Source organism: Martes martes (assembly GCF_963455335.1).
Source record: "Martes martes genome assembly, chromosome: 8".
Lineage (NCBI taxonomy): Eukaryota > Metazoa > Chordata > Mammalia > Carnivora > Mustelidae > Martes > Martes martes.
Window position 1 is genome coordinate 91,777,390 of NC_137895.1, and position 20,910 is coordinate 91,798,299.

The following is a 20,910-nucleotide window of genomic DNA, read 5'->3' on the forward strand; positions in this document are numbered from 1 at the left end:
TCCACCCTGCCGGGCTGCCTCTACTCTCAAGGCCCCGCCGTAGCTCCGCCCCTTCTCCCTTTAGCCTGCCCCTCTCTATTACGGGTTCTCGCTCAGTGCTCCTGGGTGGTTTTTCCGGGAGAGACCACGCTTCCCCTCAGGCTAGCCAACGGCTCCGCCTTCCCGCCGGAGCCTGACCCTTCCCAGCGTGCTCGGCGATTCCGGCGTGCGAGGCCCTCAGAGGGCAAGGCCCCAGGGCCTGGCTTAGGGGCGCGAAAGGCGGGCTGGGAATTGTAGTTCAAGAGTCGGCAAGGTCGGCTAGAGGCGGGATGTAGAAAGGACTCGTTGTCCCAGCGTGCCTTGTGCCTCAGCCCGCGCGCTCGCAGCTTCTCGCTCTCGCCCGCCCGCCCGCTCCCCTGCTAGCTCGCGCTTTTGCTCGCGCTTTTGCTCGCGCTCTCCTCGCGGATCGAAGGGGTTCTAGCCACAGCCTGCGGCTGGAAGGGAGACAGAGGCGGCGGCTCAGGGGGAACGAGGTTGCAGTGGTGGTGGTGGTGGTGGGAAGATGTCGGGCGAGGACGAGCAGCAGGAGCAAACTATCGCCGAGGACCTGGTCGTGACCAAGTATAAGATGGGGGGCGACATCGCCAACCGTGAGTGCGGGCCTCGGGGGTCCGGGGATCGAGGCTGAGATGGGGAGGCAAGGGGGACGGGGCTGGACTGGCTCCGGAGGGGCTGGAGCGGTGGGGTCATGCAGAGTGAGCTACTGAGGGCCCCTCTCCGGTCCCCTGGGGGTGGCGTGGTGGGAAGACTCCGTGTTGCGCCTGGGACCTGAGCCACCAGGCCTGGGCTGGAGTCTGGGGAGGTGCGGGCCCGCGACCGGGAAGAGCGCAGAGCGAGGGCCCCCAGCCGTCTCGGACCTTAGGCCGTTAATCAGGAGTCAGGGCGCATCTTAAGCCCCTCACCCCTAGCTCCGGATCCCTGCCTTCTCTATTTCTGGCAGCGGCAAGGCCACCTCGAAAAGGAAGCGCCCAGCTGTTGGCGACGGAAGCGCCCCTCTATTTTGTTTTGGCTCCGCGGCGTCAGGGGCCCAGCCGGCACGTGTCGCCGGGTTCCCATGCGGATCGCCGGCTCTCTTCTTCCGCTACCGTACCTGACACCAGCTTCCCTACCACGTGCTTTGCTGGAGTCTTGCGTTTTTTACTTCAACTCCTTAGCTGGTGGGGCCCCCTTCTACCCTTGGGCCAGCTCAGGGACCGTTGGAGGGAACTCCTGGAGATCCTAACACAGCTCTTGAAGATCTATCTGGCTTTCCTTGAAGTTACTCATTACTACCAACAATCTGTGCAGATAGCCTTAGTTAGCCATCAAATTTGATTGTTCTCTGGGGCTTGTCAACTCTAGGAGTGTTTTGAGGTTCTCACCCCAACTAGGCAGTCTTTTGAATAGTACTGAAGCGGGGGGGCTACTGATTTTAGGGTCTCAGAAGTCATCCTCATTAGGACTGTGCTCTGACCTTAGCAGCTGCCTGCCAATCTAGGCAGATGTCTTACTTTCTATTTTCTCTCTTTCCAGTTCACCTTTTCACTTTAATACCCAGTTAGAGAGACAGAAAATGGTTGGGTTTGGGCTTTTAAATGGTTTTACAGTAAAGATAGGTATTTAGGATCCCTTTAGTCCTATGGCTGAAAACCTGAGTCTTTCACACTTCCAAAGATTCACCAAAACCTAGATGACAAAAATCAAACCTGTAGTTCAGGATAGGCCATAGAGAGGAGGACATCCACTGAACAGAACAATGCTTTATAACATAATGGGCATTTAGTGTAGTACCCCTGCTTTGGGGTACTTTTTAGTATTAGTGGTTTGAATTAGAAAAAAATGTTTTCCCTTGCAACTTACAACTTCCGGGGCACTTGTGATCCCAGATACCAGTTTGAAACTTTTTTGGGTCTTACACCTCTTTGAGATGTGCTAAGATCTGTAAGCCATGAGCCTGTTGAAGCCCAGGAAACTTAGATTAAGTACCCTTGGTTTATACACTGGTTGATGAGGAAATAAATTTACACAGATTGAGATTACTAACATCTAATTGGGGTGTTTGAGAAGGGAAGAAGGTAGCATTTAACAATGCATCAGCTTCGAGTCAGCATTTCTGTGTCTACCTTCCTGTTGTTCCTGACGCCTATAAATTTCTTCTAGTCTGCTTTGCAACATATGTTGGTTACCTTGGTGAGCACCCCCCTTGAACTTCGTAACTGTCTTACCACGCTGCAGGGATCTTTGGAAGGTCTCCCTTGACTGGGGAGACAGATGGTGTTTATCTAGTTGTCACATTCTATAGGGAGGGAAGGGTGTGTTGACTTACTATTTTAGGAAAAGGAAGGTAGAAATTTAGTGATCATTGGTAGGTATATTCCAAGAGGCAAAACTTGTTCACTCTTACAACCTTTGGGCAATGGCACTAGGGAATATTAGAAGCTCTAACTTTAGGTATTGTTTGGATGGTAACTTAGACAACACATGCAGGGCTGACATGGTGGGATTCTGTCCCCAGGGGTACTTCGGTCTTTGGTGGAAGCATCCTGCTCAGGTGTGTCGGTACTGAGCCTGTGTGAGAAAGGTGATGCCATGATTATGGAAGAGACAGGGAAAATTTTCAAGAAAGAAAAAGAAATGAAAAAAGGTAAAAAAAAAAAAAATCCCTCACTAATTCCCCAAGTTTGACCCTTATTCAGTCCTGTTTGTTTTATTGTAATGCTATAACCCCTGCCCGAGCTTTGGTTGAGATATTTGGAAGTTTGGAATGGCAGGTGGGATACAAGCAGTTTACTACCCAATCCAAACTGATTAAACAGGCAAGACCTGAAGAAAATCCTTCCATTTTTCTGAGGGGCAGCAGGACTCCAAGAGAGAGATTGGGCGAGAGAGACAGCAAGGCAGTAAGGCTGATGATTGTCTCTTTACAGGTATTGCCTTTCCCACCAGCATTTCAGTAAATAACTGTGTATGTCACTTCTCCCCTTTGAAGAGCGACCAGGACTATATTCTCAAGGAAGGTGACTTGGTAAAAATGTAAGCTTAAGCCATTTTAGAGCACTTATCTTTTTCCTAAGCATTTGCATAGTGCCAGTTGCTAATACTGTGCTCTGCTCTTGCCTTTTAGTGACCTTGGGGTCCATGTGGATGGCTTCATCGCTAATGTGGCTCACACTTTTGTGGTTGACGTAGCTCAGGTAGGTGGCCTACTTTGAACTCTGTTCCACCTGTGGAGAATGGGGGAGAATATGCTGCTGCTTGCTTCTTATTCCCACCCCTTACCACCAAATACGTTTTGAGAGAGTCCCTAGAGAAATAAAAGGAGAAAAGTGTTTTCTCTCCCGCTCATTGGCTAGCCTTGCATAGTGACCAGTTGAGTTAAAGCGCTTTCCTGATTGCATTTCCTTATCCACAGGGAACCCAAGTAACAGGGCGGAAAGCAGATGTCATTAAGGCAGCTCACCTTTGTGCTGAAGCTGCCCTGCGCCTGGTCAAACCTGGAAACCAGGTAAGCTGTTTAGTCCCAGCTCCAAAGATGATAGAGCTAAAGATGCATTAGTCATCTATAGCTGTTCTCTTGAACTTGAGTTGCTAGCTTCTCCTGCAGCTCCCTTATAAAGCAGCTTTTTTTTTTTTTTTTTTTTTTTTTTTTTTTTTTTTTTTTAAAGTAAGCTGTATACCCAAGGTGGGTCTTGAATTCACAACCCAAGATCAAGAGTATCAAGAGTAGAGCCTGCTCTACTGAGTGACCCAGCCAGGCACCCCTGATACAAACAGCTCTTTAAAGTTAGTTGTATCTTGGGGCACCTGGGTGGCTCAGTGGGTTAAGCCTCTGCCTTCGGCTCAGGTCATGATCTCAGGGTCCTAGGATCAAGTCCCACGTTGCGGGGGCGGGGGGGTCTCTGCTCAGCAGGGAGCCTGCTCCCCGCTCTCCCCTCCACACCTGCCTCTCTGTCTACTTGTGATATCTCTCTCTCTCTCTCTCTCTCTCTCAAATAAATAAATCTTTATTTTTTTTAAGTTAGTTGTATCTTAGGGGCGCCTGGGTGGCTCAGGGGGTCAAGCCTCTGTCTTCGGCTCAAGTCGTGATTCCAGGGTCCTGGGATCAAGCCCTGCATCGGGCTCTCTGCTCAGCAGGGAGCCTGCTTCCTCCTCTCTCTCTGCCTGCCTCTCTGCCTACCTGTGATCTCTGTCAAATAAATAAATAAAATCTTTAAAAAAAAAAAAAGTTATATCTTAGAGTGGGATTTCTGAAAGAGAAGAGACAGTTGATTAAACAGCAGTTAACTCTGATAAGTTCCATGCTTGGTGTATGGGAATATATGGTCCTTTCTTTATAGAGCCTAGAGATCCTTCCTTATTCATGTTTTGGATGTGCGTCTTTTTCTAAAATAGCTCGAAGAATATCACTTACAGTAAAACACATGGAAAAAAGAAAAAGACTTTTTTCCCCCTTTTCCAAGTAACTTAATTACTTAAGTAATCTCTGTACCCACCGTGGGGCTCAAACTCACATCCCTAGGATCAAGAGTGATCCTTCCAACTAAGCCAGCTAGGTACCCCCCCCAAAAAAATGCAACTTTAAAAGCTTATAAGACAGAAATCATCATACCAGTAGACTGTTGGCAGAGAGGGGTCAAAAGTTAGTTCTGTGCCTTGCAAGACAATATTAGGAAGCCCAGTGATTATGAACTGTCATGAATTAATACAATTTTACATTTAGATTATGAGTTGAGATATTTTTTCTAGCATTTCATTCTTCAGGGTCCTGTTCAATAGTTAAAGCTTCCTCCCTTTTTTTCCCCATGCTCTCTTGTTCTTCATCCTTTTAATCAGTTTGTACTTTATCCCCATCATTACTCGGTTGCATCATTTTTACTTAAACCTCTGTCTTTGTTTCCTTATAATGGTACCTACTTCATACAGCTGTTATGAAGCACTTTGAACAGTGCCTGGCACATAGTAAGCACTTGTGTTGGCTATAATTATTTTGCACATTGGTTGTTTTTATTCTTTATATACTAACTACTGTGTTTCTCCCCTAGAAGGTAGTGTCGTATAGTGGCTATTGTATAGTTACGACATAGATCAGAATTCTGGGTTCTTGCCCTGTTGCCACCCCTTACTGTTTAAAAATAACTTTGAGGGCACCTGGGTGGCTCAGTTGGTTGCGCAACTGCCCTTGGCTCAGGTCATGATCCTGGAGTCCCGGGATCGAGTCCCGCATTGGGCTCCCTGCGTGGCGGGGTGTCTGCTTCTCCATCTGACCCTTCCACTTCTCATGCTTGCTCCCTCTCTTTCAATGTCTCTCAAATAAATAAAAATAAATAAATAAAGTTTCATCCCTTTGGTATACGTACATCTCCTTCTTTAAAAAATAAAAAAATAGGGGCGCCTGGGTGGTTCAGTCATTAAGCGTCTTCCTTTGGCTCGGGTCATGATCCCAGAGTCCTGGGATCAAGTCCCGCGTCGGGCTCCCTGATCGTCAGAGGCCTGCTTCTCCCTCTCTTACTCCCCCTGCTTGTTTTTTTTTTTTTTTTTTTTTTTTTTTTTTTTTTTTTTTTTACTCCCCCTGCTTGTATTCCCTCTCTTGCTGTGTCTCTCTCTGTCAAATAAATAAATAAAGTCTAATAAATAAATAAATAAATAAAAATAACTTTGAATTCTGATTTCCTCATGTGCAAAAAAGGAAAAATAAAATTGTCCCTTATCACAGCGTTGTTGTGACAATTGAGATGAGCCTTATAAAGTACCTAACACGTAGTTTAATAATATTAGTTTTGTTTTTCATTTTGTTTAATGAAACAAATGAAATAGCTTAGATGGGGATCAGATCATATTTGAAAGAGGTAAAAAAGGGAAAATCAGAGCTTATTGTCCCCTCTCAACAGAGATGTTGGAATAAACACTGGATTTATCAGATTTATCATCAGAAAACCTGAGTTTTTTCCAGTTTCTTTCAGTTAACTGCTTACCCCTGGCCAGATCTCTTAACTTTTCTGAGCCTCAGTTTCTATATCTTCTAAATTGGGATATGGGATATAGATCTACCCTATCCACTTTTAAGAATTATTGTCTAGTTAGACCATCTTTTTGAAAGCACTTTGTAAAATGATAAGCAAACATGAGGTATTGTTAGGTTGTAGGGATAATAGGGCTGTGAAATGAAAAACCAGTGAGAAAAAAGAAAAACCAGTAAGAATCATTGCTCTTGATGGAGGATATGGGGATTTTCAGTTCTTTTATCCTTTTCATTCGCATGGTAGAGAACTTGTTGGCCCCTCGTACGTATCTCACCTGTTATTTGATCTTGTACTTCTAGAACACACAAGTGACAGAAGCCTGGAACAAGGTTGCCCACTCGTTTAATTGCACACCAATAGAAGGTGAGACCTCAGATAACAGGGTTGAGGGTCTGAGCGCTTTAGTAGAATTAAGGATTTTGTTCCTTTGAGGACCCATCCTGGCTCTAGCACAGTCTAAGCCAAAACCCTTACTACCCTGAGTTTTCATAACTAGGCATTTTCCCTTCATTGCCTGCTCCATCAAATGACGTAGGTGGGTGGATTTGGAAACCTTTTGGGATTCTAGATGGCTTTATCCTGTCTACAGGTATGTTGTCTCATCAGTTGAAGCAGCATGTCATCGATGGAGAGAAAACAATTATCCAGAATCCCACAGACCAGCAGAAGTAGGTGCCAGTTCCACCCTTCACCTTTCCACCATCTGACACTAGTCATAGTGTTTTCTTCCATACTCCCAGCCTCATCGTGTCTGCTTTCTACTTCAGACTCCAGGAACTACTCATTGTTTTTATGATTCCCTTTTTATTTCTTTTAGGAAGGACCATGAAAAAGCTGAATTTGAGGTACATGAAGTATATGCCGTGGATGTTCTTGTCAGCTCAGGAGAGGGCAAGGTGAGGAGAGATTGCCAGAGCTAGCAAAGAGAGGTGACTGAGGGTGTATCCTGAGAGCACCAGCCCAAACATGACCTAACTTATCACTCTTTTAGGCCAAGGATGCAGGACAGAGAACCACCATTTACAAACGAGACCCTTCTAAACAATATGGCCTGAAAATGAAAACTTCACGTGCCTTCTTCAGTGAGGTTGAAAGGCGTTTTGATGCCATGCCATTTACTTTAAGGTACTACAGCCTCACTTAGCAAGAACAGGACTCAGAACCAGTCTGACTCATAGACCACACACCCAGGAACACTGTTCCTTCTCCCAGCACACCCCTTCCCACCCCGCCCCTGCCTAGACTTGTAGCTCCAGCCTGCATGCACGCCTTCCCTCCCTCTCCCCATTGCCCTCTCATTGAAGGTAACGTGAAAGAGTGATCCTGAGCATGATTGCTGCCTGAGGGTAGGAGCTATTTAAAGCCATGAGGAAAATGGTAAGACTTGGTGGAGGTTAAGGAGACCTGAATTTGTCTTCCCCCACCAGAGCATTTGAAGATGAGAAGAAGGCCCGGATGGGTGTGGTGGAGTGCGCCAAACATGAACTGCTGCAGCCATTTAATGTTCTCTATGAGAAGGAGGGTGAGTTCTGAGAGCTTTGCTTGGGAGCCCCTGGTTAGGGTCCCCTCCCTCTAGCTTATAGAAAAGAGTATGACGAGGGGGCATTTTACCAAAACACTTCCTTTCTCCTATAGGTGAATTTGTTGCCCAGTTTAAATTTACAGTCCTGCTCATGCCCAATGGCCCCATGCGGATAACCAGTGGTCCCTTTGAACCTGACCTCTACAAGTCTGAGATGGAGGTCCAGGATGCAGAGCTAAAGGTCAGTGTGTGATGGAAAGTGTGAGCACATGGCACCTGTCCTGGGAGTGAGGGTGAGGTATCAAAAAGTCCTGAAAATAGCTGTGATACTGAGAGTGACACTTCGTGTTTCCTCTGCATTGCTCAGAATTTGTTTTCCTTCTTCCTCCTCTTTTCCAGGCCCTCCTCCAGAGTTCTGCAAGTCGGAAAACCCAGAAAAAGAAAAAAAAGAAGGTGTGTTTTGATCTTTGCTGTCTGGCATGGTGAACCTGATCCCTCTTTAGTCTACCTTCCTGGGTTGTGGTGGGCATACATATTTCTGTATAACCTTATTGCCCCCTCCCCCCTCCCCCCACCTCAGCCCTGACCTAGAGCATTAGTATATTTTTGTCTTTGGTCTCCCAGATACTATTGCAAGTAGCTGGGAACTGAGAAGTCTTCCTCTCCTTTCCATGAATATAGGCCTCCAAGACTGCAGAGAATGCCACCAGTGGGGAAACATTAGAAGAGAATGAAGCTGGGGACTGAGGTGGGTCCCATCTCCCCAGCTTGCTGCTCCTGCCTCATCCCCCTCCCACCACACCCCAGGCTCTGTGAAGTGCAGTTCGTCTTCTCCACCCAGGACCGCCAACAGAGCAGGGTCTCCCTGCCCCCATCCCTGTCCCCACCCCAACCCCTTCCAACAACAACCAGCTCCAACTGACTCTGGTCTTGGGAGGCCAGGCTTCCCAACCACTGAAGACTACTTTAAATAGAAAAGAGAAATTGAATAATAAAATCAGGAGTCAAAATTCATCGTCTTCAAGCCCCTCTTTCTAGCCTTTTTCTACTACTCTCTGCTTGGTCAAGGTTTATGGCCCTACACCAGAACAGGGAGAAGGCTAAAGTAGCCACCACCACTAAAAACTCAGCTGAAATTTTTTTATACCACTTTGGTGTCAGCATTTTCCCATCTTTGGGGCTTGTTCCTCTCTTTTCCCACTCTCCCCAGGTATTTTATCAGGCCTCGAAATAGGAGCTATATTCCTCAGATTGTTTTTATTCACATGCGGCAGATTCCTTTTGTGATCCAGACTGTCTGGTTAGGCCCCTCTCATTTTTAGGAGCCGGAGCCTGCATTTAACAAGGGATTCTCATCTGTCAAATGGATCCTCATTTGTAAATCTCTTTAGTCATTTTTGTTCCACAGGACTTTTTTTTTGGTCTTCACAAAGCTGTAAAGGAGTAATCCATCTCAACCTTGTCCATTTCTTTGGAGTCAGTGGGGGTGGTGCATTCCCCTGCTCCATCTTAGAAACCCGGGCTGGAAGCTCAACTGTGGTTTTGTTCCCTGTTTGAAATATTTTGACCTCCCTCCCTGAAAGAAAGACCAGGAACCGGAGGAGCAGACTGACTGAAGAGACAACTCCTAGCTTTTTGAAGCTGTGGACTTGGATTGGATGAATTGCTAGGGGTTTGGAGAGAAAGGTGATGGATTTCAGTACCTCTGGCATGTTGTCCCAGGGAACTAGGGCTCCCGCTAACTTATGAGGTTTTTAAACATGTTGAAAATGACATGGCGTTAAAATAAATTTGGATTTGCTCATAATCATGTGCCTTTGTATGCTGCTCTTATTTAATGGGAGGTGGGGGAAATGTTAGTTGATGTGATGGTCATTTGGAACTAGTTCTATATTCCCATATTCTGCCTTTCTAAAATGAGAGATAGTGTAGGTTGGGGAAAACCTAAATCCTGGGTTTTCTGAATGAAGACAGTACATTTTTTATGAAAGTTTCTGAATTTTTCTAAAGTTTTTTTTTTAAGATTTTATTTATTTATTTGACAGACAGAGATCACAAGTAGGCAGTGAGGCAGGCAGAGAGAGTAGGGGGGAAGCAGGCTCCCTGCTGAGCAGAGAGCCCCATACAGGGCTTCATCCCAGGACCCTGAGATCATGACCTGAGCCGAGAGCAGAGGCTTTAACCCACTGAGCCACCCAGGTGCCCCTAGAGTAACCTTGTTGGTGACAGTTTGTTTGGGATAAGGTGTACCGCAAAAAATAAAGCACTGTTTACAAATGTTTATTTTGATTTAGGAAGCCAGGAAGAATGCCTTTACTAGCATTCAATTTTTCAGGGCCAGTCTGAGATGGATAATTTATTAGGCTATCTTAGATGTGAAACATTGCTGACCAGGATATACTAAAGTAAACAAAACTGGGCATAGCTCCCTTCATAAGAGCTTATAGGCTGCAGTCAACCCCTGAACAATAGGAGCATTTTTGACTCCCCAAAGCTTAAAGCCTGCTGTTGACCAGAAGCTGTAGGGTAACAGTTCATTAGCACGTTTCACATGTTATATGCATTATATACTCTATTACAGAGCTAGGGAAAGTAAAATCAGAAGAGAAAATGCATTTACATATTGTGTATATGGGCGCCTGGGTGGCTCAGTGGGTTAAGCCTCTGCCTTCAGCTCAGGTCATGATCCCAGGGTCCTGGGATGGAGCCCTGCATCACATCATCCGGCTCTGCTCAGCCAGGAGTCTGCTTCCCTCTCTCTGCCTGCCTCTCTGACTACTTGTGATCTCTATCAAATAACTAAATAAAATATTTTTTAAAAAGGTTTACAGTATTGTGTGTAAAAACTACACAGGTACCTGTACCAATGGCAGTCAAACCTGTGTTCAAGTGTCAACTGTAGTGGCCAACAGGTGAAATCCTGGTGAACTTGATATAATGTTGCTGGGGTTTTTTATTCTCAAACATTTTTCAAAATCTGTATATGTGCTGCCAAAGCAAGCACAATTTTTCATATTCTGATGGTGACAATACTAGAACTACTTAAAATCTTACAACACGAGCCCTAAGTGTTAAAAACAAGAAACGTTTTTTTTTCCAGAGTTAAAAAGGTGAAGTGTTACTGTATAAATTATAAAGGGAAAGTACGGGAAAAGGGTGATCACAAAAAGTCTTACAGTCTCGGGGCGCCTGGGTGGCTCAGTGGGTTAAGCCGCTGCCTTCGGCTCGGGTCATGATCTCAGGGTTCTGGGATCGAGTCCAGCATTGGGCTTTCCGCTCAGCGGGGAGCCTGCTTCCCTCTCTTTCTCTCTGCCTGCCTCTCTGCCTACTTGTGATCTCTCTCTGTCAAATAAATGAATAAAATCTAAAAAAAAAAAAAAAAAAAGTCTTACAGTCTCTTACTATAGAAGTAAGGTGGGGTGGGTGGCTCCGTCGTTGAGCGTCTGCCTTCAGATCAGGCCACGATCCTGGGGTCCGGGAATGGAGCCCCGCACCAGGCTCTCTGCTCTATCCGCCCCCACTCCCCCTGCTTGTGTTCCGTCTGTGTTTCTCTCTCTGACAAATAAATAAAACCTTTGGGGTTTTTTAAAATATATTTTTAAAAGATTTTATTTATTTATTTATTTATTTATTTATTTATTTGACAGAGACCACAAGTAGGCAGAGAGGCAGGCGGGGGTGGGGGGGGGAGCAGGCTCCCCGCTGAGCAGAGAGCCCGATGGGGGGCTCAATCCCACGACCCTGGGATCAAGACCCGAGCTGAAGGCAGAGGCTTAACCCACTGAGCCACCCAGGTGCCCCCAATCTTTGGGGGTTTTAAAGATTTTTATTTATTAGAGCGAGAGAGGGAACACAAGCAGGGGGAGTGGGAGAGGGAGAAGCAGGCTTCCCGCTGAGAGAAGAGCCTGATGCGGGGTTCGATTCCAGCACCCCAGGATCATGGGCTGAGCTGAAGGCAGACACTCAACGACTGAGCCACCCAGGCAGCCCAATAAATAAAATCTTACAAAGAAAAAAGGTGAAGTCTGTATGGTATGGGGTTCTTTTTCATGCTTCCTAAGTCAAGTTTCCCTATAGCAAAAACTATGGGTATGTTTTCTGAGTGCTTCTGACCTGACCATACCTTGTGACTGGAAGTTCTCTAACAGCAAATATTCACTTTAGAGAAGACAGCTGATCTTGCTTCCTCTGTCCATTGATTTGATCTTCACCCCGTGGTAGAGGGAAAGTCACTGAAGTATTTTCTGAACAAGATGCATTGGTGCCCAGGAACCTTGTGACATTCAGCCTCAGGTATTGTGGGGAAAGACCGTACGGAGTTGACAAGGAAAAAGCGTTGATCTAAATGACAAAGGTCTCTTTTTGTAGTATGAAGGCTTTCTCGACTCCCCACTTTACATCCTCCCACGTAATCTTAGGACATTCGTAAGTTCCGTGATAGAATCTCCCTACAGCAATTTAGAAAACCAGTAAAACAAATTGGGAATTTTTGTAGACTCCGCACCTATCCATAATAAAATGGAAGGTATCCCGCGAAACTGCAACTCCCATAAAGCAGTGAGGGGGAAGGCGGAAGTCGCTATCGTTTGCTCGTCCGCACGTCTCGGTCCCATATTAGAAATATGTGCTCACGTTGAAATAATACAATGTTCTCATAATAAAACTGGGGGAGGGGAATTTTGTAACTCAAATAAAATCTTTCCAAGAGAACTGCTAATGCAATCACTTAATCCGGCACCTGAAAGGCGAAACGCCATTATTACTCTCCTCGGGCAGCCCCGCCCCTCGAAGGAAGATACAAACAGCGGAAGTGACGACACAGCTCTCCGTTAAATAGCTGGAGGCGGGCCGCCGCCGCTCTCTCGGCCTTAGCGCCATCTTCTTGGGTAAGTGTTGTTCGTTTCTGTGTTGGCATTCCGTGCACAATCCATTAACATCTGATCTCTACACTTGCCATCATTACAGCAAACTAACTGTAGCCTTTTTCTCTTTACCTGTAGAAACCTCTGCGCCATGAGAGCCAAGGTAAGCAGTTCCTGGCAGTAAGCTGAGGCAGTAGCGATGAGTGATGGGTGGAGGGACAGCCAGGCAAGAGAAGACCGCCATGGTTCCCGAGCCACTGGGTTCTCAAGGGTGCCCAAGAGCTAGTAGGGGAGGAAAATTAATTTGGGGAGAAGCAGAGGAGGGGAGTAAGTACTGTGGGTAGAGAGGGCGGGAGTAGAAAAGCGCACGCAGGATTCGGGTTTTAAGTCCGCGGGTGAGAGTGGGAGTCCAAATTGATAGGGTTACTGCGACTAAGCCCTCATACTTAGGAACCTGCCAGGTTTTAAATAATGCCCGTCACACCCCTGCCTAGACCTGTACTAAAGCTAATCTCTTGTTTTATTCACTGCGTCTGGTTATCGATTGCCAGTGGAGGAAGAAGCGAATGCGCAGGTATGTTGAGACTTGACCGTCCGAAACAGGAAAAAGGAAGTGTAGCATGCCTTGGACAAGACGTGGGAGGAACGTTTGGTTTAGAAATACAAAAGAATTTAGGTGAAAAACAATTCTAAGTATTGACTTTACTAGTACGGGATTGAACACAAGAAAGATAATAGGACCGAAGTGCTCGTTTGTTTTGCTACCCCAGGTATCCGATGCACATTTTTAGGATGGGAGGGAAAGCCTGAACTTGGTTTTGTGGGCAGGAGATGTATTTCCGTGTCTGCTTTTCAGGCTGAAGCGTAAAAGAAGAAAGATGAGGCAGAGGTCCAAGTAAACCGCTAGCTTGTGCACCGGTGGAGCCACAGGAGCAGAAATAAGGAAAGCCAGAGGCCAGGGACGCTGGTACCAATTGTTGGGCTGCATGCCTACTCTCTAGAGCTTGATTCAATGGATCTAGACCATCCATCGCCATCAGATCGCAGCTACCACCTTTGAGAGACCCACCTTGTTCATACCAAAACCGACTCTTTTGGCCCTTTGCCCTGGACCTGTGACTTTTCGGGACTAACTCTGTTTTCATTTGTGGCTGAATGTAACACGTGTACAATAAATCATCTCTTCTGCTGTCTTAGCTGAAGGAAAAAAATGGTCTTGTCTGATACGTGGTTTTTATGGTTCCATTGGCTGGGGTTCTGGATCACTGGAGCAGATCTTGAATACTCCGTGCTGCAGAGTGTCACGCCACATGGGCTACAGCTGGGGTGTGAATCCGGCCCTGGCCAACTGGCCCCACGGCGCTCGGAGCTAGAAAACTGGGTGGCCCTTCCCATATTGGGTGCAGTACACGCAAGGGGACGGGTTTCAACCTGGTTCGCGACCAAGTTAGGGGCAAACGACGATCCCTCCCCAACTTTTGTCTGAACCTTGGTTACTAAGTGCCCGCTTTGGGGGCCTTACTGTGCTGTTGGGTTGGGTTGCTATGGTGACACGCAAAGCTTGCTGGGAACTTCCTGCGGCTAGTCGCACAAGTACTTTGCGCACCATAGAGTAGTTCCGGGTCTGTGGCTAGAGCGTCATTTCTTCCGCAGGAAGCGGAAGGGCGATAGGGTAGGCGGCTCTTTGTCGAAGCTACAGGACCGGCAGGCGGCAGCAGCAACTACGGCGGCGGCGGCAGGTGAGGGAGGCGGGAGACTTAGGTGGAGGCCGCGCCCGGAGGGGAGGAGTCGGGGCCGGCCCAGCAGCTGGGCTCGGCCGGGCTACACAAGGCCCCCCAGGACCGAGCTGTTTCCTTCTCACGCCCCAGGGCCGAACCCTTTTTCTGACTGACCCTGCTTCGCGAGCAAACGCCAGCTCCGTGACGTCATAGCCCTGCCCATCCCCGCAGCTTGATGTCACCTGGAGTCCCCCCTTCCCGCTTCAATTGTGCTTCCTTAATGTCTTCGTCTGGTTCACGGCTGAGCGCCGGTCGCACTGCACAGAAACTGGCAAGCTAGAAGACATGCTGTGGGAAACTCCTAGGACTTCCCCCCAAACTCTGGGGTGTTGCGAAGCGTCATAATCACCGCCTCCAAGTCTAATCAGCCATCCCACTGCACTGTCAGTTGCTGCCCTTGCACGGCTCCCCATTCGTAGTGAATTAACCTCAACCCTAGGCCGGGCTCTGATCCGCACATTTTCCTTCATCTTGAGGCAGGGCACCTCTCACCCTTTGTTCACCCAGGGCTGGTTTTCCAACCCATTCTCCTAGGCTCTCCAGATTAGTTCTGTCTTACTCTTCTTACTGACAACTTCTCCCTTTGACAGGTGAAATTCAGCTTGAACTCGCAGGAAATCTTGGAAGTGTTTGGAGCTCTTGCCATTTTGTCAGACTTCTTTATTGTAACGTCTTATAGTTCTCTGTTCTTACCCCTTCTCCCACCCAAGTCTCTGTTTTTTATTCCTGTTCAGAACCCAGCAGTGATGTGGAGGTGGAGAACCACAGGAGCCCCGGACTTCACCTGAGCTACCTCAGGTATTGAACTATCCTGGGAGAGCTGGGTGGGGAGGAGTATCATATCTGATTATCTGGCGGGAGTTGCAGCATGGTTCAGACTCAGAGAGATGGTATTTATTTTTTTACCAGGTCCTTTCACTTTTAGTAAAAGTTTGTATCTTCCTTAATACCCTTCATTTTTCTTTGGTTGTTTCAATTTTGGGACTACATTCCTTTGGAGGAAGAGGATCCCTCCTCTTTTACAGATTCATCTGTAATTCTGGTTTCTGATCTGGTTGGTTCATTTTAGGAAGGTTTGAAGGCAAAGTCAAGGCAATGGGAAAGGTGGTTGCGGGGAGATGAAGACCAAAGAAACTAGTAAAGATTTCCTTATACTCAAGTGGAAATAGTATGAAGTTTCTTATTTGAACAGCAGGGGGAGCCTGATCACTGCCTTAGAAAGGCTTATGAGGTCAGACACGTGGTGGCAGGGACTCCTAGTCTTTTGGGGGGTGGGGAGAGGGGAGGGCTCGAACCAGGGCAGTGGACTGACATTCCAGAGCTCTCTTGGGAAAGAGGAGACTTAAAAAGCTTTTATAGAGTCTATAAATAAAGAGGATCTTTATGGGGTGAGGAATGGTGTGGTTTGATGTCAGTGGGATCTAATGGGGAATAAAAGGGGTGTGTAGAATGGAAAAGAAAGGTCACTGGTTCTTGTGAAATTAACTCCTTCCTCCCACCTTGGTCTTACCACAGATGGTTTTGTCCTTTGGGGGTCTAGAAGTGGATATTCCAGCTGTAGAACTCTTACTCTGAAATGGAGTAGAGGGGGTTGACCACATGGACTGAGAACAGTGGTGAGCTGGGAGGGAATACTAAAAAATGATAGATTTAGGGACTGCGCTCAAGCTGGTGACACCAGTCTCTTAGGACGTACTGGGGTCTAGAGATCTGATACTTCACAGTGCCCTCATGTAGAAGAGGGGTTAAAAGAAGTTTTGTCTGCAGTGCCCCATTATCCAGAGCCCTAGTAAGCTCACCAGCCCATCTTGGCCACTTCCCAGTCTCCTCCTAACCTACTGAGACACTGAGACAGCAGTTTTAATTTCACTTCCTCAACTTTAATAAAGGTCAGCTCGGAAGGGGAAATAAAATCCAACACTCTTTTCTCCTTGTCCCCTCCTTGGCCTAATATCATTGGTGAGATGAGGTGGCTTCACCCCAGCTCCCTCCCTCCCCACCCCATTAGCCAGGCTAGTGTGAATCATTCTGAACCAGACCAGGTGCACAAGGGCCTGGGCGGGACTTCTGACAAGCCAGCCAGTCCAGCCAGAATTCTCATCCCTTAGATTTTCCGTCTCCAAAGCCATTGCCCCTCTGGCCTGCTTTTTGCTGGACTGCCTGCTCTATAGCTGGGAAGAATGTGGCCTCTCTGGAAGATTCCTGTTTGACACGGTTCTCCTCTTTCCTAGTGGTCACCAAGGGTGGCAAGAAAAAGAAGAAAGCCCTGAGTTGGGGGGGACCAGGATGCCTGACCGGGACAGCTATGCCAACGGCACTGGGAGCAGCAGTGGAGGCCCTGGAGGCGGTGGCAGTGAGGAGGCCAGTGGGGCAGGGGCAGGCAGTGGCGGGGCCAGCTCAGATGCCATCTGTAGAGACTTCCTAAGGAATGTGTGCAAGCGAGGCAAGCGTTGCCGCTATCGTCATCCAGACATGAGTGAGGTATCCAACTTGGGGGTGAGCAAAAATGAGTTCATCTTCTGCCATGACTTCCAGAACAAGGAGTGTAGCCGCCCAAACTGCCGATTCATCCATGGCTCCAAGGAGGATGAGGATGGTTATAAGAAGACAGGAGAGCTTCCCCCTAGGCTGAGGCAGAAAGTGGCAGCCGGCCTGGGCCTTTCACCGGCTGACCTGCCCAATGGCAAGGAGGAGGTCCCTATCTGCCGTGACTTTCTCAAAGGTGACTGCCAGAGAGGAGCCAAGTGCAAGTTCCGCCACCTGCAGCGGGATTTTGAGTTTGACGCTCGGGGTGGAGGAGGCAGCGGTGGCGGTGGCTCAGCAGGCCCGGTACCCCCAGGACGACGTCATGACCTCTATGATATCTACGACCTCCCTGACAGGGGCTTTGAGGACCACGAGCCAGGCCCCAAGCGCCGGCGAGGTGGATGCTGCCCCCCAGATGGCCCCCATTTTGAATCCTATGAATATAGTCTGGCTGCACCGAGAGGCGTGGAGTGCAGGCTGCTGGAGGAGGAGAATGCCATGCTCAGGAAGCGGGTGGAGGAGCTAAAGAAGCAGGTCAGCAACCTGCTGGCCACCAATGAGGTACTGCTGGAACAAAATGCCCAGTTCCGCAATCAGGCCAAGGTCATGACCCTGAGCTCTACTGCACCAGCGACGGAGCAGACTCTGGCCCCCACCGTGGGCACTGTCGCCACTTTTAACCATGGCATTGCCCAGACTCACACTACTCTCAGCAGCCAGGCTCTACAGCCTCGCCCTGTATCCCAGCAAGAACTGGTGGCCCCCACTGGAGCTCCAGCTGCTCCCCCAACTAATGCTGCACCTCCTGCTGCTCCACCACCCCCACCCCCACACTTGAACCCAGAGATCACGCCATTGTCAGCTGCTCTGGCTCAAACAATTGCCCAGGGGATGGCACCCCCACCTGTCTCCATGGCTCCCGTGGCTGTATCTGTGGCTCCTGTGGCCCCTGTAGCTGTATCGATGGCCCAGCCCTTGGCAGGAATCACGATGAGCCACACCACCACTCCCATGGTGACTTACCCCATCGCTTCCCAGAGCATGCGTATCACAGCCATGCCACACTGAGGGGGCTAATGGACACTCCCGGGGTATAGCCTCCCAGGGCTGGGGTCGAGGGGCCCTCACCCGCTCGCCTAGCCCTCCTAGGCCCTGTCTGAAGGGCTCACTCAAGAACTAGGACGAGAGACTACAAGGAGTTTGCTTTTGAGAAGGGATTGGGCTGGTCTGTTTTCTCTCACCTCCCTTTTATGAGGGTCCTCTTGTCCATCTTCCTTCAAGCCTCACAGGGGGGGGCTTGCATAGGAATGCAGACTGAAGCCAGCAGAGAGGAAGGACTGACCGAGGGGCTGTATGTCCCCTGATGGGAAGATGGGGACATCCTGGTCTTGTCCTCTTTTCTGCATAGTGCAGGTTCCAGCACTGGCTTTGTAAGGGAAAAAATACCCTGCCTAGAGGGAAAGCCAGGAAAGATTGGGAAGCAGGTGGCCAGGAGAGAAGGCCTGATAGGAGCCTTCAGACAATTGGGGGCCTAGCAGAGTTGGACAATACAGGAACTGTTCCTAGGCCCATGGGAAGGTGGGGACCATAGTACTCCAGCCTAAAGACGAGGGGAGCTTTTCTTACCTTGGCTTGGCCTGGAAATCCATAGGGCAGGGCCCACCACTTTCCAAAGAAATAAAAAAAGAATTATTTTTAACAAATGGAGGCAGTGAAAACTTGCTTAGATATTCTGTATGGAAGATAGGAGCGGTAAATAGATCTCATGCCAAAATGGGATAAAGACCCCCCCACCCTCACATAGTTTGGGTAAGGTTGGGCTGAGGCCAGGTGAAGGGTAGAGAGACCCAGAATAAGACCAAATGGGGCTTTGTGGGGTAAAAACACTGGAGCCACCCAGTCTAGTTTAAAAATAGTCCCATCTGTTTCTGGTTTCTATCTGCATGTACTACTCCCAGGATACCTTAGTAACCAGGGCTCCTGGGGTCATTTAGGGGGGCAGGTACTAAGGAGGGGTGGCTGTGCTGGGAAATGGCAATGGGATATGTATTGACAGATCCTTTCCTTATTCAAACAGTAGGGCAGGTGGCAGTTGCTCTCTGAGTTGTTGATGGCAGTTAATATCCCTCTTACCCCATCCCTTCCTCAGTTACAATGCCTTAAGCCTTCAAGGCTTGGGAGGTGCTAGGAAAAGGAAAGTTCTTCTGGGGACACGAGCCTCAGTGTTCATCTCTTCCCACTGCCTCCAAAAAGAACCACAGAGGTTTTAAATCCATTTTTAAGAGTCAGTAAGGCCAGGGACCCCCATAGCCAATCCTCAGTTCCTCCTCAGCTCATGGTTGATGTAGGGGAAACAACTCAGGTGTCTGACGGGACAGTGGATTTGGGGTAGAGAAAGTGATCCTGAGTTGTGCTTCCCCCATCGTATCTCCTGCTACCTCTTGCTTTCTTGTCTGGTTGATCACTCAGGTTACACCTGGGGTTGGAGATGGTGGGCTAAGTCAAGGTTGGTCATAAAAAAAGAAAAAAGAAATGGCCTAAAGACTAAAAGTGGTCAAATACTGAAATACTGTTTGTGGACTTTAGAAACCACACGTTGATAAGCTTAATGTTGATTTTTTTGGCACAATTCTGGATTATTAAAAGAGATGGTTTATAAACATTTAGAGACAAATGTGATCATAGATACCAACATGAGTTCATCCCAGCCAAATCCTGACTGTTTTCTTTTTGCCGAGTATCTCTAAAGAGGTAGTTGGGAAACTGTAGACATTGTATGTTCTTTATTAACATAAGGCCAGCTAAAGGCCACCAGGAATACACCTATAGCCAAATAAGCTGGGGTTAATGCTCACTGCAGTAGTGGAGAAAGCGTGGCACATGGGACCTAGCAAGGGGCCATTAGAAAGGACTTTGAGGACTTGGGCTTTGGTTGAGTGATTTGGGGAAAGGTGCAAGGGAGTAGGGCTTCACTCTGGATTGGGTGCTGTCAGGGAAGCAGGGACACTTCTGTGATTGGGTATCTTTTTTTTTTTTTTTAAGATTTTATTTATTTATTTGACAGATCACAAGTAGGCAGAGAGGCAGGCAGAGAGAGAGGAGGAAGCAGGCTCCCTGCTGAGCAGAGCTTGGGATCATGACCTGAGCCAAGACAGAGGCTTTAACCCACTGAGCCACCCAGGCGCCCCTGTGATTGGGTATCTTTATCTTATCCAGGAGAAGGGCAGACTAGAGTGAAGCTGAAATTGGTGACAAAGCAGCAGTCACTCATTAGCTGGGGAAGGGGGGTGGTTGCTATTTCATGATTTGCACACCGACCATATTTCATGTTTTAACAGAATTGTGAAATATGATCTTGCTTTTTGCTTCACTTCATCACAGTCACTGAGTTCCCCTGTGTGACATTGGTATTTTGTGAGATTGTGTCCAGTAGGAGAACACCATTTCCCAGCAGTGAGCCCAGCTCAGCCCCTAACAGATCCGAAGCCCTGTTGTGCCAAGCCAGTTCCCAGACGGCAGGGCTGCTGTCCTACTTCTCACCTAAGTCATTGTGGATGAGAGAATAATCATGGCTCAGTTAATAGTCAAGTTTGGTGGAGTCAAAACTCAACATCTATGCTTAGTAAATGTTGATTAGTGCATTTTGTTAGAGAAACCTCTAGTCTCTAGTGATATACCCAAGAGCTATGTTCTGTTTTTTTTAAAAAAAAAGAGGGGCACCTGGGTGGCTCAGTGGGTTGAGGCCTCTGCCTTCGGCTCAGGTCGTGATCCCAGGGTTCTGGGATCGAGCCCCATGTCAGGCTCTCTGCTTAGCGGGGAGCCTGCTTCTCCCTCTCTTTCCCTGCCTGCCTCTCTGCCTACTTGTGATCTCCGCCTGTCAAAAAAATATATAATAATAAAAAATTAAAAAAAAATAAAGAAAAACTTGTGTAAAAATACAAGAAGCCCTATTATCAACAGTAACACAAGGAAGTACCAAGTACTCCTGAACGTGCTGTAACGTGGATTCACTGAATTAATCCAAGAGGTCAGTCTGGATCAATTTGGATTCACCCTCCCCCCAAAAAATTGCTTGAGCCCACCCGAGGAAGAAATGCAGAGATCTATATTAGCAGTAATTCACATGAAAACAACACAGGACTTCCAGCTGATTACAAAAACAAAGTCTCAGTCCTCCAAGTAGG

The 20,910-nt window shown here is 47.8% G+C and overlaps 2 protein-coding genes and 1 long non-coding RNA gene across 3 annotated transcripts; all 3 read left to right on the forward strand.

The window, feature by feature from the left end:
• Positions 1–94: 94 nt before the first annotated feature.
• On the forward strand, positions 95–9,371 carry PA2G4 (proliferation-associated 2G4). The gene is made up of 13 exons (XM_080810866.1): positions 95–629; positions 2,534–2,662; positions 2,946–3,051; positions 3,143–3,212; positions 3,431–3,523; positions 6,338–6,401; positions 6,628–6,706; positions 6,856–6,934; positions 7,030–7,163; positions 7,466–7,560; positions 7,674–7,801; positions 7,960–8,013; positions 8,242–9,371. Exons 1-13 carry the CDS (start codon positions 542–544, stop codon positions 8,305–8,307), a joined length of 1,185 nt encoding a protein of 394 aa, XP_080666992.1. The 5' UTR covers positions 95–541; the 3' UTR covers positions 8,308–9,371.
• A 3,252-nt stretch (positions 9,372–12,623) lies between these two features.
• LOC308347431 lies at positions 12,624–13,636 on the forward strand. The gene is made up of 2 exons (XR_013967246.1): positions 12,624–12,996; positions 13,279–13,636. It is a non-coding gene; the product is annotated as an uncharacterized lncRNA (long non-coding RNA).
• A 453-nt stretch (positions 13,637–14,089) lies between these two features.
• ZC3H10 (zinc finger CCCH-type containing 10) lies at positions 14,090–19,436 on the forward strand. The gene is made up of 3 exons (XM_080810865.1): positions 14,090–14,161; positions 14,935–14,998; positions 16,432–19,436. The coding sequence occupies exon 3, from the start codon at positions 16,487–16,489 to the stop codon at positions 17,792–17,794; it is 1,308 nt and encodes a 435-aa protein (XP_080666991.1). The 5' UTR covers positions 14,090–14,161; positions 14,935–14,998; positions 16,432–16,486; the 3' UTR covers positions 17,795–19,436.
• Positions 19,437–20,910: the final 1,474 nt, after the last annotated feature.

Bases quoted from the DNA above. Each gene is read 5' to 3' on its own strand.
- PA2G4 (XM_080810866.1), top strand. From the start codon at position 542: ATGTCGGGCGAGGACGAGCAGCAGGAGCAAACTATCGCCGAGGACCTG. The intron at 6,707-6,855 runs GTAGGTGCCAGT...TATTTCTTTTAG, and splicing joins AATCCCACAGACCAGCAGAA to GAAGGACCATGAAAAAGCTG. The intron at 6,935-7,029 runs GTGAGGAGAGAT...TCACTCTTTTAG, and splicing joins TCAGCTCAGGAGAGGGCAAG to GCCAAGGATGCAGGACAGAG.
- ZC3H10 (XM_080810865.1), top strand. From the start codon at position 16,487: ATGCCTGACCGGGACAGCTATGCCAACGGCACTGGGAGCAGCAGTGGA.